Genomic DNA, 12,412 nt, shown 5'->3' with positions numbered 1-12,412 from the left:
GTAGTTATTCTAAAGAACGGAAGATACACTGTTATATCTTATAGTCCATACCCAATTATTTCCCGTTCTTTAAAAGTATTATAGAAAGGGGTTATTCTAAAGAACGGAAGATACACTAATATATCTGATAGTCCATACCCAATTATTGCCCGTTCTTTAAAAGTATTATTGAAAGGGGTTATTCTAAAGAACGGAAGATACACTGTTATATCTTATAGTCCATACCCAATTATTTCCCGTTCTTTAAAAGTATTATAGAAAGGGGTTATTCTAAAGAACGGAAGATACACTAATATATCTGATAGTCCATACCCAATTATTGAAAGTACTGATTTACTGTCGTCCTCAATTGATCAGGAACTAGGCAAATCAAAAATGAATCGGTCCCGTTAATTTGACGTTTAGTTTAGCTTTATAGTGCACAGTGAAGGTTATCAAGAGTAATAGTAGCCATCAAATAAGTGAGTTTTCATTTTATTTCTTTCCAATTTTTTCACAAATAAGATCATCAATTTAGATCTGAAAAAATCAGTCCCCCTGGGGGACTCAAGTGCAATTATGCCTTCACTTTTTTGGAAGGTGTCACCCCCCCCCCCCTTAAGAAAGGGGGGGTTCGAACTATGCACTAACTACGGCATTCCAGAAGAATTCAGTTCAGATGGAGGACCTCAGTTAACCGCAAACAAGTTCCAACAATTCTTATCAGATTGGGGAGTCAAACACCGTCTATCATCAACAGAGTACCCCCAGTCTAATGGCAGAGTAGAGCTAGGGGTGAAAGCTGCAAAAAGAATTCTACTCGATAACGTATCACGAAATGGCACAATCGACAACAACAAGGTTTCTCGAGCAATCTTACAATACAGAAATACTCCTCTACCAGATCTCAAACTCAGTCCTGCCCAAATCCTATTTCACCGCCAGCTGCGTGACCACATACCCACACACCCATCCCATTATCAGCTTCACTCATCATGGGTGATAGACGCAAGACAACGGGAAGAAGCATTCTCCAAACGAAACCATGTCATCAGTGAGAAGTACAACAGACACGCCAAAACATTACCGTCCCTATCCGTTGGAACCACTGTCGTCATCCAAAACCGTAGTAAGAAGCATCAACGCCGATGGATTCGCTCTGGAATGATTGTAGAAACACTCCCTAATAGACAATACAGAGTCAGAACCAATGGCTCAGGGAGGGTGACACTGCAAAATCGTCGCTTCCTTTGACTAGCAACATTTTTATCACCAACAGCACCAGACGATCTCAATCGAACAGAATCAACAATCGAACCAGTCAATCGACCGATTGAAATTCAGTTGTCGAACGCAATCGAATCTCAATCGAACGTCAAAATTCTGGGTAATATTCGATTGGTTCAATTGTTGTTCGACTGTGGTTCAATCGTCGATTCCGTTCGATTGAGATCGTCTGGCTTTATTCTTGCAGCTTCCCAACATCCAAGCTCTCAAGCAGAATGAAATTACTTTCGATTTCCCGTAGAAATTATGCGATGAACAATCCGGGGATCAATGAATCGACAATCAAACGCAATCGAACGCAATCGAACATCAATCGAACGCAATCGAATATCAATCGAATTTGAAAATTGCGGTAATATTCGATTGAGATTCGATTGCGTTCGACAATCGAATTTCAATCGGTCAATTGCGTTCGATTTGGTTCGACTGGTTCGATCGTCCATTCCGTTCGATTTAGATCGTCTGGACAGCACTACCCACACCCACCAATCTGCTTCCAGCCTCACCATTAGAGACCACTCCTCCAACTATTCCTCATCCAACCGTTCCTATGCCCGCTCAGCCTCAGCCAGCACAGCAAACACAAGCAATAGTTACCAGATCGTCATCAAATATTTTACGACGATTAGCATCTCATAACGCGCCTGGCCTCTTGGAACAACAACCACTAAAAAGAAACCGATCACTATCTACAGTGACCATGACCTCTCCGGGAAGGGGAGATGTTCAGATTAGTTTATATTCTTCTTTCTTTTCATTTAGATCTAATGTATTAGTAAACAATATATTTAGATGTGGCCTTAGCCATCATTGAAACTAATTCGTTTCCTTCAATCACCTTTCTACAGCAGCCCTGTGTGCTGTGATAGATTGTGCTTGAGACTAGGTTTGATATAGAGAAGTACTAAAGAAGTATAAAAGCTAGCAGAAAGAATGTAACTTGAAGTAGCCTCAGTGCTGGGGTAAGCATAGAAGCAGGCATAATGTGGTAGCAGACTACTAAATATTATAAAAATTTTATAAAACCGTATTTATAACTCGTTTACTGTAACTCGCCTTTTCTGGACGTAACTTTCGGACGAACTGAGATAGTTTCAGTTAAATAAATATGATAGTTTCTTTTTAAATGAGATAGTTTCATTTTAAATGAGATAGTTTCAGTTAAATAAATATGATAGTTTTGTTTTAAATGAGATAGTTTCGTTTTAAATGAGATAGTTTCGTTTTAATGAAATAAGTACTAGTTATCGCATGACTTCGAGTGCAATACGAGAAATATTTTACGAGTGCCGAGATTTTTCCGTAATATTTTTCCGAGCCTTTAGGCGAGGAAAAATATCGGTAAAATCTCGGAACGAGTAAAATATCGAGTATTGCACGAGAAGTCATGTGATAACTAATTTATTGTCGACTCAAAAAAATTGTCCTGATATAAATCTCTTTATGTTTTTGTTTTAAAACTTACTTCCGCCTTGCTTCTTTCTTCTGTGTAGTTTCGAATGTTTTTATTCGAAAATCTAATTCGAACGTTAGGTTAGAACAAAAAAATTCGATATGTTCCCGCAGAAAATATTCACACAAAAACAAAACAGAAAAGCATTTTTCGATCATTTTCGATCCAGAAGTTTTGTTCTGCAGAGTTGCAGATTTTTCAGAGATGTATTTGAAAGTTTCTAGATTGATAATTCAAAATGCAGATGGTGTACAGTATTGTTTCGATAGACAAGAAACCCTTCATCATTGGATTAATCAGATTGATAACATTCAGTCTTTTTCTATGTTTTTGTTTCGATGCATGGAAAAGAATAGCAGAGGAAAGGGAGTCCCATGATGGAAATGTATGCTTATAATAATGGTTAAAGAACAACATTTTTTCAAGAGCAATACAATTTGGATACTTTCTTGATTATCGTCAAGCTTTAAATGTTTTGAATTTTAGAAGTCAGATCCCTCTGATTGTTGAGTTGAAAATTCAAGGACGTACCTCGTCGAGAACGAGAATTAGGAGAGAACTTTTATAAAAATCACTCGTCATTTGGTTTAATACAAGACATTTCACTTCCCTTGCTATGTTATGAGAAATTTTATTGGCAAACATTCAAGAATCTCAAGTTTTTTTGTATGCATGGATAAAAAACTGTTTGGTTTTATCACACGAACAAATTTTATACCAAAAGCTGAAAATATTTGGGTGGTCTCAAGTAGTTTTATAATTTCTTAGTTCATCAGATTTGATTTTAGTGTCTTTTATGGAAGAACTCCAAAGTAAAAGTTAATCTGAAAATATTTTTGTTGCGTTTTCCCTTTGACTCCCAAGTCAGTTTCTTTTCAGCTGTTTTGTTTTGATTTTTCTCCCGCCGCTTACCCAGTCCCCCAAAAGTCAACGCGGTCATATTTCCATACTAGAGAAATATGAAATATCGCAAATATCTCGATGCTCTTGACCAATCAAAACGCTGATATTTTTTTGGGTCGGCAATAAAGTTTCTTTTTAAACAAGGTAGTTTCGTTTTAAATGAGATAGTTTCGTTTTAAATGAGATAGTTTCTACTGAAATGAACTTAGCTTCTTTTTAAGGGAAATAGTATCCCCTGAATGAAACAGTTTCTTTTTAAACGAGATGGTATCGGTTTAAATGACATAGTTTCGTTTTAAACATTGCAACGCAATATTGCCACAATTGCCATTTACCAACTACAAATCTTCGCTAACACTTATAATAATCAATATGTATGTCACAGTTGTGTGCGAATAACGAGATCCTTAAGAAGTAAAATCGGAGAAAACAAGTACCATATGATGCAAGAGCAGATTGCTAAGAACGTCCCTGTTTAGAAAACCAACTTTTCTATTTTAGAATATACCTTATAATCTAGTTTTCATATTTATAGAAACTAGATTGCTGACGTGTGGAAAGGAATTTCGGCATGACTGATCCTTTTGTTTCTATAATAACATCAAAGCGGGAATTAATTTTCTTCTCGTTTCTTTCTTTCCTTTTTCTTTCTTATCAGTCCACGCTTTCCCTCACTACTTCCAAAGCGTGGTTAGCTCAAGCGGTTAGATCGTCTGTCTCATATGCATGGGGCTCCAAGTTCGATTCCAATGGATGTCCATTTTTTCAATTCTTCAATTTTCTTTTTTTTAAAGCGTTTAATAGTTTTTTAAATTTTTTTTTCAAAAGTCTTTTTCAAAAGTGTTGATAGTTTCTCCCAATAGATATGCTTTCATTAATTTTTTTTTATTTTGTCCAGTCATGTCTTATGTGTTTCATTGTTTCAATGTTCATTGATTAGTTTTGATAACCAGGTAGGTCCATAAAAGTATCACGCACTTGTTTAATTGTAAAGTAGTGTTGACTTTTATAAGCCTTTGTTTTGTTGCTACCTTTTCGTCAACATGAAATAAACTATTACATACATACATACATACATACATACCCTGGGTAGGAAAATTTCTTGTTGATTTTTCATCACACCACCACCGTAGTAAACGTCATTATGTCTGAGATTCTACTATCGACCCCCCCCCCCTGGCTGGAATGGATTGAATATCTTTTGCACTGTTTTTTTTATGGCCAACTAGCGAACTCTGCAAAAGATTTTACGTTTTCAGCAGAATTTTTTCTCTTGATTGTTGAGATTTCAAGATATTTCTTCTACAGAAAAATAGGAAGATACATTAAAAGGCTATAAGCCAGCCTCTATAAAATAAGAGATTTAATGTTAGGTTGTGCCCAAAGTCCAACTGCAATTATCGTTTCATTTACAGGAGATAAGATAAAATGGTGAAAAAAAATAATAAACAACAATTGGCAAAACAAAATAATAAGAAATCAAATGTGAAATCAAGGCTTGGCATTAAAAATAACCCTAACTTGGGCAAATTCAACAAATCAAAAACAACCACTAAAGCAATAATTAAAAAGATAGAGAATGGGGGACCTGGTAGTAAGAAAGAATTGAAATTGTTCACAAAACATTTTGATGCTAGAAGCAAAATCAAGCCAAAACAAAGTGATACAAGATCTCACAAGCAAGGAGGAAGAAATGATGGAGGAAACTTAACAAAGGTGAGACACAATTTTTTTAAAGAAAAACAAAAGTGGGTCAAGGCTTCCACAACATTTACACTGTGATAAACCTAAGTATCTCTTCAATAAGTAATTAATATGATTAGTAAAAGTGAAAGTAAGTGAAAATATTTCGTTTTCATTAACAACAACCAAAATATAAAAAAATACTAGCTGAACTTTTTCTTTGTTTGACTTCTTCAAAATAAATTTCAAGTTAGTTCCAATCTTTCCACAAGAAAAACAACCAGAAAACTAAATCAGATGTGCGTGCAAAACAACAACAACAACAACAACAACAAAAACAAAAGGACAAAAAGAATACAAAAAAGCATTCAACAACAGTACAACAAAACTCTGATCGTTTGTCAACATTTACTGGAAAATCTATTCACATTGTCGCTAAAAATGATCTCATACCCAAAGCAAGAGAGACACACGTTAAAGGTACAATTTACATAATTTTCCAAGATTCAACTATCAGGGTCTTAAATTATCAGATCGTGTGAAGGTAAACATGATTTATTCTCTCCTTCTGGAAAGTTCTTTTTGGACCTACCGGGAGGTCCTTTAATTTGACCGTTGTCCGTTCGTCTGTTACAAGCTTTTCTCGGGATTGGCTCATTAGTTTTTTTAAATTTTTTGCACAATGATACAAAATGGCAATGCCTGAAAAGTGACGAAGCCCGATTTTTGAAAAAAAATTTTGGGGGGCAAATTTGGGCCAAAAACTACCTAAAAATAAGGTTTTTTGGACTTTGTGCAAAATGGCTTCATTAGTTTTTCCTGATTTTTGGCAGAAAGATAGAGTGCAAGGTACCCTAAAATGTGGCTGAAGTAATTTTTCTCAGAAAATTTTTTTTCGTCGTCAAATACGGATTTTCGCAAATTTGGGCCAAAAACTACCTAAAAATACGGTTTTTTGGACTTGGTGCAAAATTGCTTCATTAGTTTTTCCTGATTTTTGGCAGAAAGATAGAGTGCAAGGTACCCTAAAATGTGGCTGAAGTAATTTTTCTTGGAAAATTTTTTTTCGTCGTCAAATACGGATTTTCGCTTTTTTTGGGAAATTCCCTTATACCATTTTCCTGTTAGCAGCTTTTCTCGGGATTGGCTCATTAGTTTTTTTTAATTTTTTGCACAGTGATACAAAATAGCAATGCCTGAAAAGTGACCGAGCCCGATTTTTGAAAAAAAATTTGGGGGGGCAAATTTGGGCCAAAAACTACCTAAAAATAAGGTTTTTTGGACTTTGTGCAAAATTGCTTCATTAGTTTTTCCTGATTTTTGGCAGAAAGATAGAGTGCAAGGTACCCTAAAATGTGGCTGAAGTAATTTTTCTCGGAAAATTTTTTTTCGTCGTCAAATACGGATTTTCGCTTTTTTGGGGAAATTCCCTTTTACCATTTTCCTGTTAGCAGCTCTTCTAGGGATTGGCTCATTAGTTTTTTTTAATTTTTTGCACAATGATACAAAATAGCAATGCCTGAAAAGTGACGGAGCCCGATTTTTGAAAAAAAAATTTGGGGTAAATTTGGGCCAAAAACTACCTAAAAATAAGGTTTTTTGGACTTGGTGCAAAATTGCTTCATTAGTTTTTCCTGATTTTTGTCAGAAAGATAGAGTGCTAGGTACCTTAAAATGTGGCTGAAGTAATTTTTCTAAGGAAAATTTTTCTTTGTCATAAAATTTTCAAAAAAAGACGACCAAGTTACACAATGATAAAAGAAAATAAATCAGACGTTTTTGCATTGTTCTAAAACTTATTGTGTTTGCTCAATACCAATAGTAAAATGTAGAATACCTACTTTTATCTGATTTTGATCAAGGTAGGTCCATTCAGCATGTTGCTTGTTTTGTTTTGAATAGATTTGTAATTTTTTATAGTATTTTTTATAATGTAATTTTTTAACTTCTGACATTTTATTAATGGCCAAAGGTAAGTATTACTTTTTATTTCAGTGATAACTTCTCAAATCATCAATTTGTCAATAAGGGGAACTTACTTGAATCTGAAGTGAAGTGGAATTGCGGATTCACTAAAAACATTTTATTTGTATTGGTGAACCCTTTTCATAAATTCACAAGATTCTTATTTATCTGTTTTACTTTGTCTGAATTCAGGTAAAATGTTATCAGTGACAGCGACAAACTCAAAAACAAGGAAACAGAGAAGAAGTCCACAGAAACAAAAACAAAAACAGGACTCAATACTTTCCAAATCTTTCAAGTTGAGGACCACAAGGCAAGCAATGGAAGAACCTGAGGATTATATAACACCTTCTTCAATTTTGTCGAAGGTTTGGATTTTGAATCAATAGTTTAACACCACCTTACCTTATTTCCTGTTTTTGAAAATTATTTTGTGGTTTTGTGGTATTCAACCATTGATAACTTTAGGTCCAGCCACTTTTCATAACGCAATTATGACAATTATGACACTTGGATTTTCTTCTTTAAAAGATTAAAATACCACAGATTAGCATGATCTTTGTTAAGAATTTTGTTTAATTTTTGTTTTCAGCAACAACAACATCAAAATTCACTTCCTGCAAAAATCGTCATCTCTAATTTACATCAAAATGTAACCCATGATGATATAAAGGTAATGAGAAATTACTTAGATTACAATATTTTATTACAATGAAGTGAATACAGTCGCTCTCACATTTTCTTCTGATCAGCTACCAGAACCTTTGGAAAACTATGGATCCAGCGAGACCCAACTCACAACCAAGCCATTCGCTGGGATTTGCTCTACCATTGAGCTACGGATCCATGTGGAACCAGAGGACTCAATTGCCAATAGGTAGAGCTGGAAGTGAATTCTTGTCTACTGACTAGACAGAGACAGTAAATTGGGATTTTCGTTTTTCAACTGTTCTGGTGACTGATCAGAAGACAGCATGACAGCAACTGTATTCACTTTTTTAACGAGAAAGTAATTAACATAGGGTGAATGCAAAAACAAATATAGTTTCCATTTTCTGCTTTTTAAAAATTGGCTCTTGGAGACCTTGACACATGGCCAGGGGTGGTGGAAGACATCTTTCTAATGACCATCCTGGGCATTTCAGAAAAAAATCACTTTAAGGCCACCTTAAAAGGGAGAAATTTAAAGCGGAAAGACCCCAGTTCAATTCGAGAAAAGCACTCTTTCAGTAAATCATTGATTTTGAAACAATTCATTTCACTTAAATTCCAGGAGCTGTTTGGTGCTGTGGGAGCATTGAGGGAAGCAAGGCTAAAAAATTTGGGGACAGCTGAAGTTGTTTATGAAAGTGCAGAAGATGCTTTTGCTGCATACAATAAATACAATACAAGAAATTTAGATGGTATAAATTTTATTGTACTTACTCTTTTGGTGAATCTAACTTTGAAATATTTCTCGGTGAAAAAGAATCAAAATTGGCAGAAACTCCTTATGGTCCAATGAAAATAAATCTTTTGTGATTGGTAAATTTGTTGTGCTAGTTTCGAATGAAATTGATTATTTTGTAATGAGAAATGTTGGATCAATAAGTTCAAAAAGTTCATGCAAGCAGATGGCAGATGTTTTACATTCTCATTGTAAGGTGTTAGAAAATGACAAAAACTTTTTCATCTTCATGTTACTCAATACCTCTTGTCTTCTACAGGTCAACCTATGATTTTGAAAATCACAACTGTTCAAGAAGCTCCAGAACCGCAACCAATGCCTTCGCAATCATCAAGGTATTTTCCCCTATCCTTTTGAAATCTATTTTTGATTTTAATTCATGCAAAGGCTCCAGATCAAAAGCCTTTGGTTAAGCTTTTTATTTGAAGACTTTAATTAATTTAATTCACAGAGTCATCATTGGCAAGTGAACTTAGGGGTCGTCCACAGTACGTACGCACTAAGGGGGAGGTGGCATCTTCTCAAAAGCGTATGCTTACGTACAGGGGGAGGGGAGGGGAAATGTACGTACACAGAGAAAAAAATTTTATAGCCCTTTTTTGCTTGTAAAATCTTTTGAAAGAGAATAAAAGCGAGCAAGGAAGACTGAATGCCAATATAATGCCAATATTTGATAATGTATTTGAACTATTCAAATGACCTTTTTTACCGATATCAACGTTGATGATGAGAAAAAGAAACCTTTCACTTATATATCTGTTTATTCTGATATTTCATGTTATTATTATGTTTTTTTGTCAACTTTTACGCTTCTTATACGAAACAAAGAAAAGAAAAAGTTTCATAAACTAAATAAAAAAAAAAAGAGTTTTGTGTATGAAATAAAGGTCCGAACCAAACGATTTGTATTCGAAAAATTCTTCAAATGAAGGGGGCGGAGGGGGCGGTGAATGAAAAAGTAAGTACTTACCAGGGGGTATAGCAATTTGCGTAGGCTTGCGTACAGGGGGGGGTAGTCGATTTTCGACATGGCGTACGTACTATATTTGGACGGCCCCTCAGATAGATTAGATTAAGAAGGTAGATTTTGAGTTCAACTTTGTATGTGCAATTTAGATTTCTAAAATTAAATTTTCTTATTTTTCTCTTCAGGAGCTCCATGCCATACTATGAAAATAGACCATCACAAATATACAGCAGTGGTGGTGTAAGCGGTGGTGCCACCCCGCTCAACAAAAGGTTCAATAGCGGTGCAAGTTACACATCAAATGCACCTGCAGCCAAACCTGTTGTCTTCACTGTGCGACTGTGATCCACATCACATGTCATATGATCACAGTGAAATTTCGGCCCGAAATGGGTTCAACCCTTTTGTATATATCAAAAGTTTTATACGCTGAGCTTTAAAGTCTCAATTACGAGAATGTTAATAAAGCATGACCAGCTATAATTGTATATTTTATATACCAAATTTTTATGCAAAAGCTCTGGTCTCGGTATGTGAGAGTCATACTAGAGGTCCCAGTTGCTTTTGTTCGAGAACCTACCATACTGAATTTTATATTTTTTATCATGGGTTAGTGTGACCCATATTCAGTAGTTCTCTCATATGTACTGTTGTTGAATGCTTAACAGACCTTAGTATTGGTCAAACACACTCTTAGAAGTTAATTAAGTTAAGGTAAGTATATTTTTTGTTACGATTTTTTCTCAATTTTAAAGGCAGTTATAGAGGCTAGTTTATTAGGCAAGTCACGGAATAGTTTATAGGAAAGGGTAGATTTATTATTTTGATTTAGATGTTTACGCGTAACTCTTTGCGTGTCAGGAGGGGTTAAAAATTTCCCAAAAACGCTACTTGTTGAACGTATCTTATTCATGATATAAACCATTGCAATGTCTTCCACGAGCTGATTTTACGTCGCTTACGTGCTCTTTCAGAATGCTCGTTCACCAACTTCGTAATAGACCTTATCGGAGGTCTTTTTTTTCTAAAAAAGCGCTGCATTGTGGGATTGTTTCGAGTGTATTACAATAGCCTCGGAATCTCACCCTGATATGCTTATTGAACTTATTCTTATAAAAAGCGTGTATTTTGTAGTGTTGTCAGCAAGATAGTTCGTATTGTTGAAGCTTTGAAGAGGTGTATCAATTTTAATTTTTACCCTTTTGATTTGGATAATACATTTCGATTTTGGTTAGTGTTGTACGATGGCTCTGAAAGCGGTTTTATTCTCTTTTTCAAAATTTCTCCGTTCCTTTTAATGAAAAGGAGAAGTGAAATATAAAAGGTAAACTTTTTTCTCCTTTTAACACAAAAGGTGAATTTTTTTCTCCTTTTAACACAAAAGGTGATTTTTTTTCTCCTTTTAACACAAAAGGTGATTTTTTCTCCTTTTAATCAAAAGGTGAATTTTTTTCTCCTTTTGAATTTAACACAAAAGGTGAATTGTTTTCACTTCACCTTTTGACAAAATGGAAATGGGAATTCTAAGGGAATGCACACTTGTGTGGACAATCATTCGTGTTGAATATGAACAGTACTAGCTAATAGCCAGGCCATGACATGATAACCTTTATTAGATTTCCCAGAAACAAAACGGACCGCATTTGGAGTGAGGAGGGAAAAATGAAGTAAAGTCGAATGATAGAAGTGAATCTCCTATGTAGAATTTGAAGCAAATTGTTTTCTACATAAGTTGCGCGGCCCGCATGGTTTAACGTACAAACGCCAGATTAAAGATGGTCCGAAGACAACGGGATATACTAAGCTTTTCCTCATCAACTCATGATTAAGGTTAAGGTTAAAATTCAAGGTTAAAATGCATGACGACTAGTCTAAAAATCCAAATCCAGGCGATAAAAGAATTCTCATTTTGACAAAAGGTGAAAAAAATTCTCCTTCTGTGAAAAGGTGAAAATAATTCTCCATTTGACAAAAGGTGAAAATAATTCTCCTTTTGACAAAAGGTGAAAATAATTCTCCATTTGACAAAAGGTGAAAATAATTCTCCATTTGACAAAAGGTGAAAATAATTCTCCATTTGACAAAAGGTGAAAATAATTTTCCTTTTGAGAAAAGGTGAAAATAATTCTCCTTTTGAAATTCACTTCTCCTTTTGATAAACAATAGAACCTATTGTTTGTTTTAAAAGGAAAAGAGAATTTGAAATGGAGAGGAAATTCTCCCTCAGAGCCATCGTAGTGTTGTATGTATGTGCACTTCCATAACATAAAATTTTTGTATAAAGGTGACTGAGGATATATCATTGACTTGTCCCCATCCCCACAAATTAAGTTTTAATCCCACAAGCCATCTTGTTTTTTCTCTCCTGACAAGCACTAGTGTACATACTCCCTGGGAATTCCGTCTTTTTTGTCCTCCTGCGGGACAAATTTTCTTCACCCTAGATTAAAGACCAGTTTTGGGAAGGGTCGATTTCCATTTAAGCTTAATCATCTAAGCCCTTCCCACACCCTAGTATATCCTGCTCTAGAAGTTTCATTTTCTTAGTTAGAGGAAACCAGAGACTAAATGGAGTCATGTGACAATGAAAGGAAGAAGAAGAAACATGTTTTTTCAAATATATTTTTACCTCCTTGAAATGTAAACAGTTTTTATCGTGTTAAATTATTTTAGCAAAGTAACAGAAGAAATCAACTTGATCATTTTTTGAACTTTTCTATTTTGTGTT

The 12,412-nt window shown here is 34.9% G+C and overlaps 1 protein-coding gene across 1 annotated transcript; it reads left to right on the top strand.

The window, feature by feature from the left end:
- Positions 1–5,009: 5,009 nt before the first annotated feature.
- Positions 5,010–12,383, top strand: LOC136801425 (uncharacterized). The gene is made up of 7 exons (XM_067058062.1): positions 5,010–5,338; positions 5,578–5,785; positions 7,463–7,638; positions 7,863–7,943; positions 8,544–8,673; positions 8,977–9,052; positions 9,870–12,383. Exons 1-7 carry the CDS (start codon positions 5,051–5,053, stop codon positions 10,027–10,029), a joined length of 1,119 nt encoding a protein of 372 aa, XP_066914163.1. The 5' UTR covers positions 5,010–5,050; the 3' UTR covers positions 10,030–12,383.
- The last annotated feature ends 29 nt before the right edge of the window (positions 12,384–12,412 follow it).

Source organism: Clytia hemisphaerica, unplaced genomic scaffold (assembly GCF_902728285.1).
Source record: "Clytia hemisphaerica strain Z4C2 unplaced genomic scaffold, Clytia hemisphaerica genome assembly, whole genome shotgun sequence".
NCBI classification, from domain to species: Eukaryota; Metazoa; Cnidaria; class Hydrozoa; order Leptothecata; family Clytiidae; genus Clytia; species Clytia hemisphaerica.
This window is presented reverse-complemented; position numbering and strand designations above follow the sequence as displayed.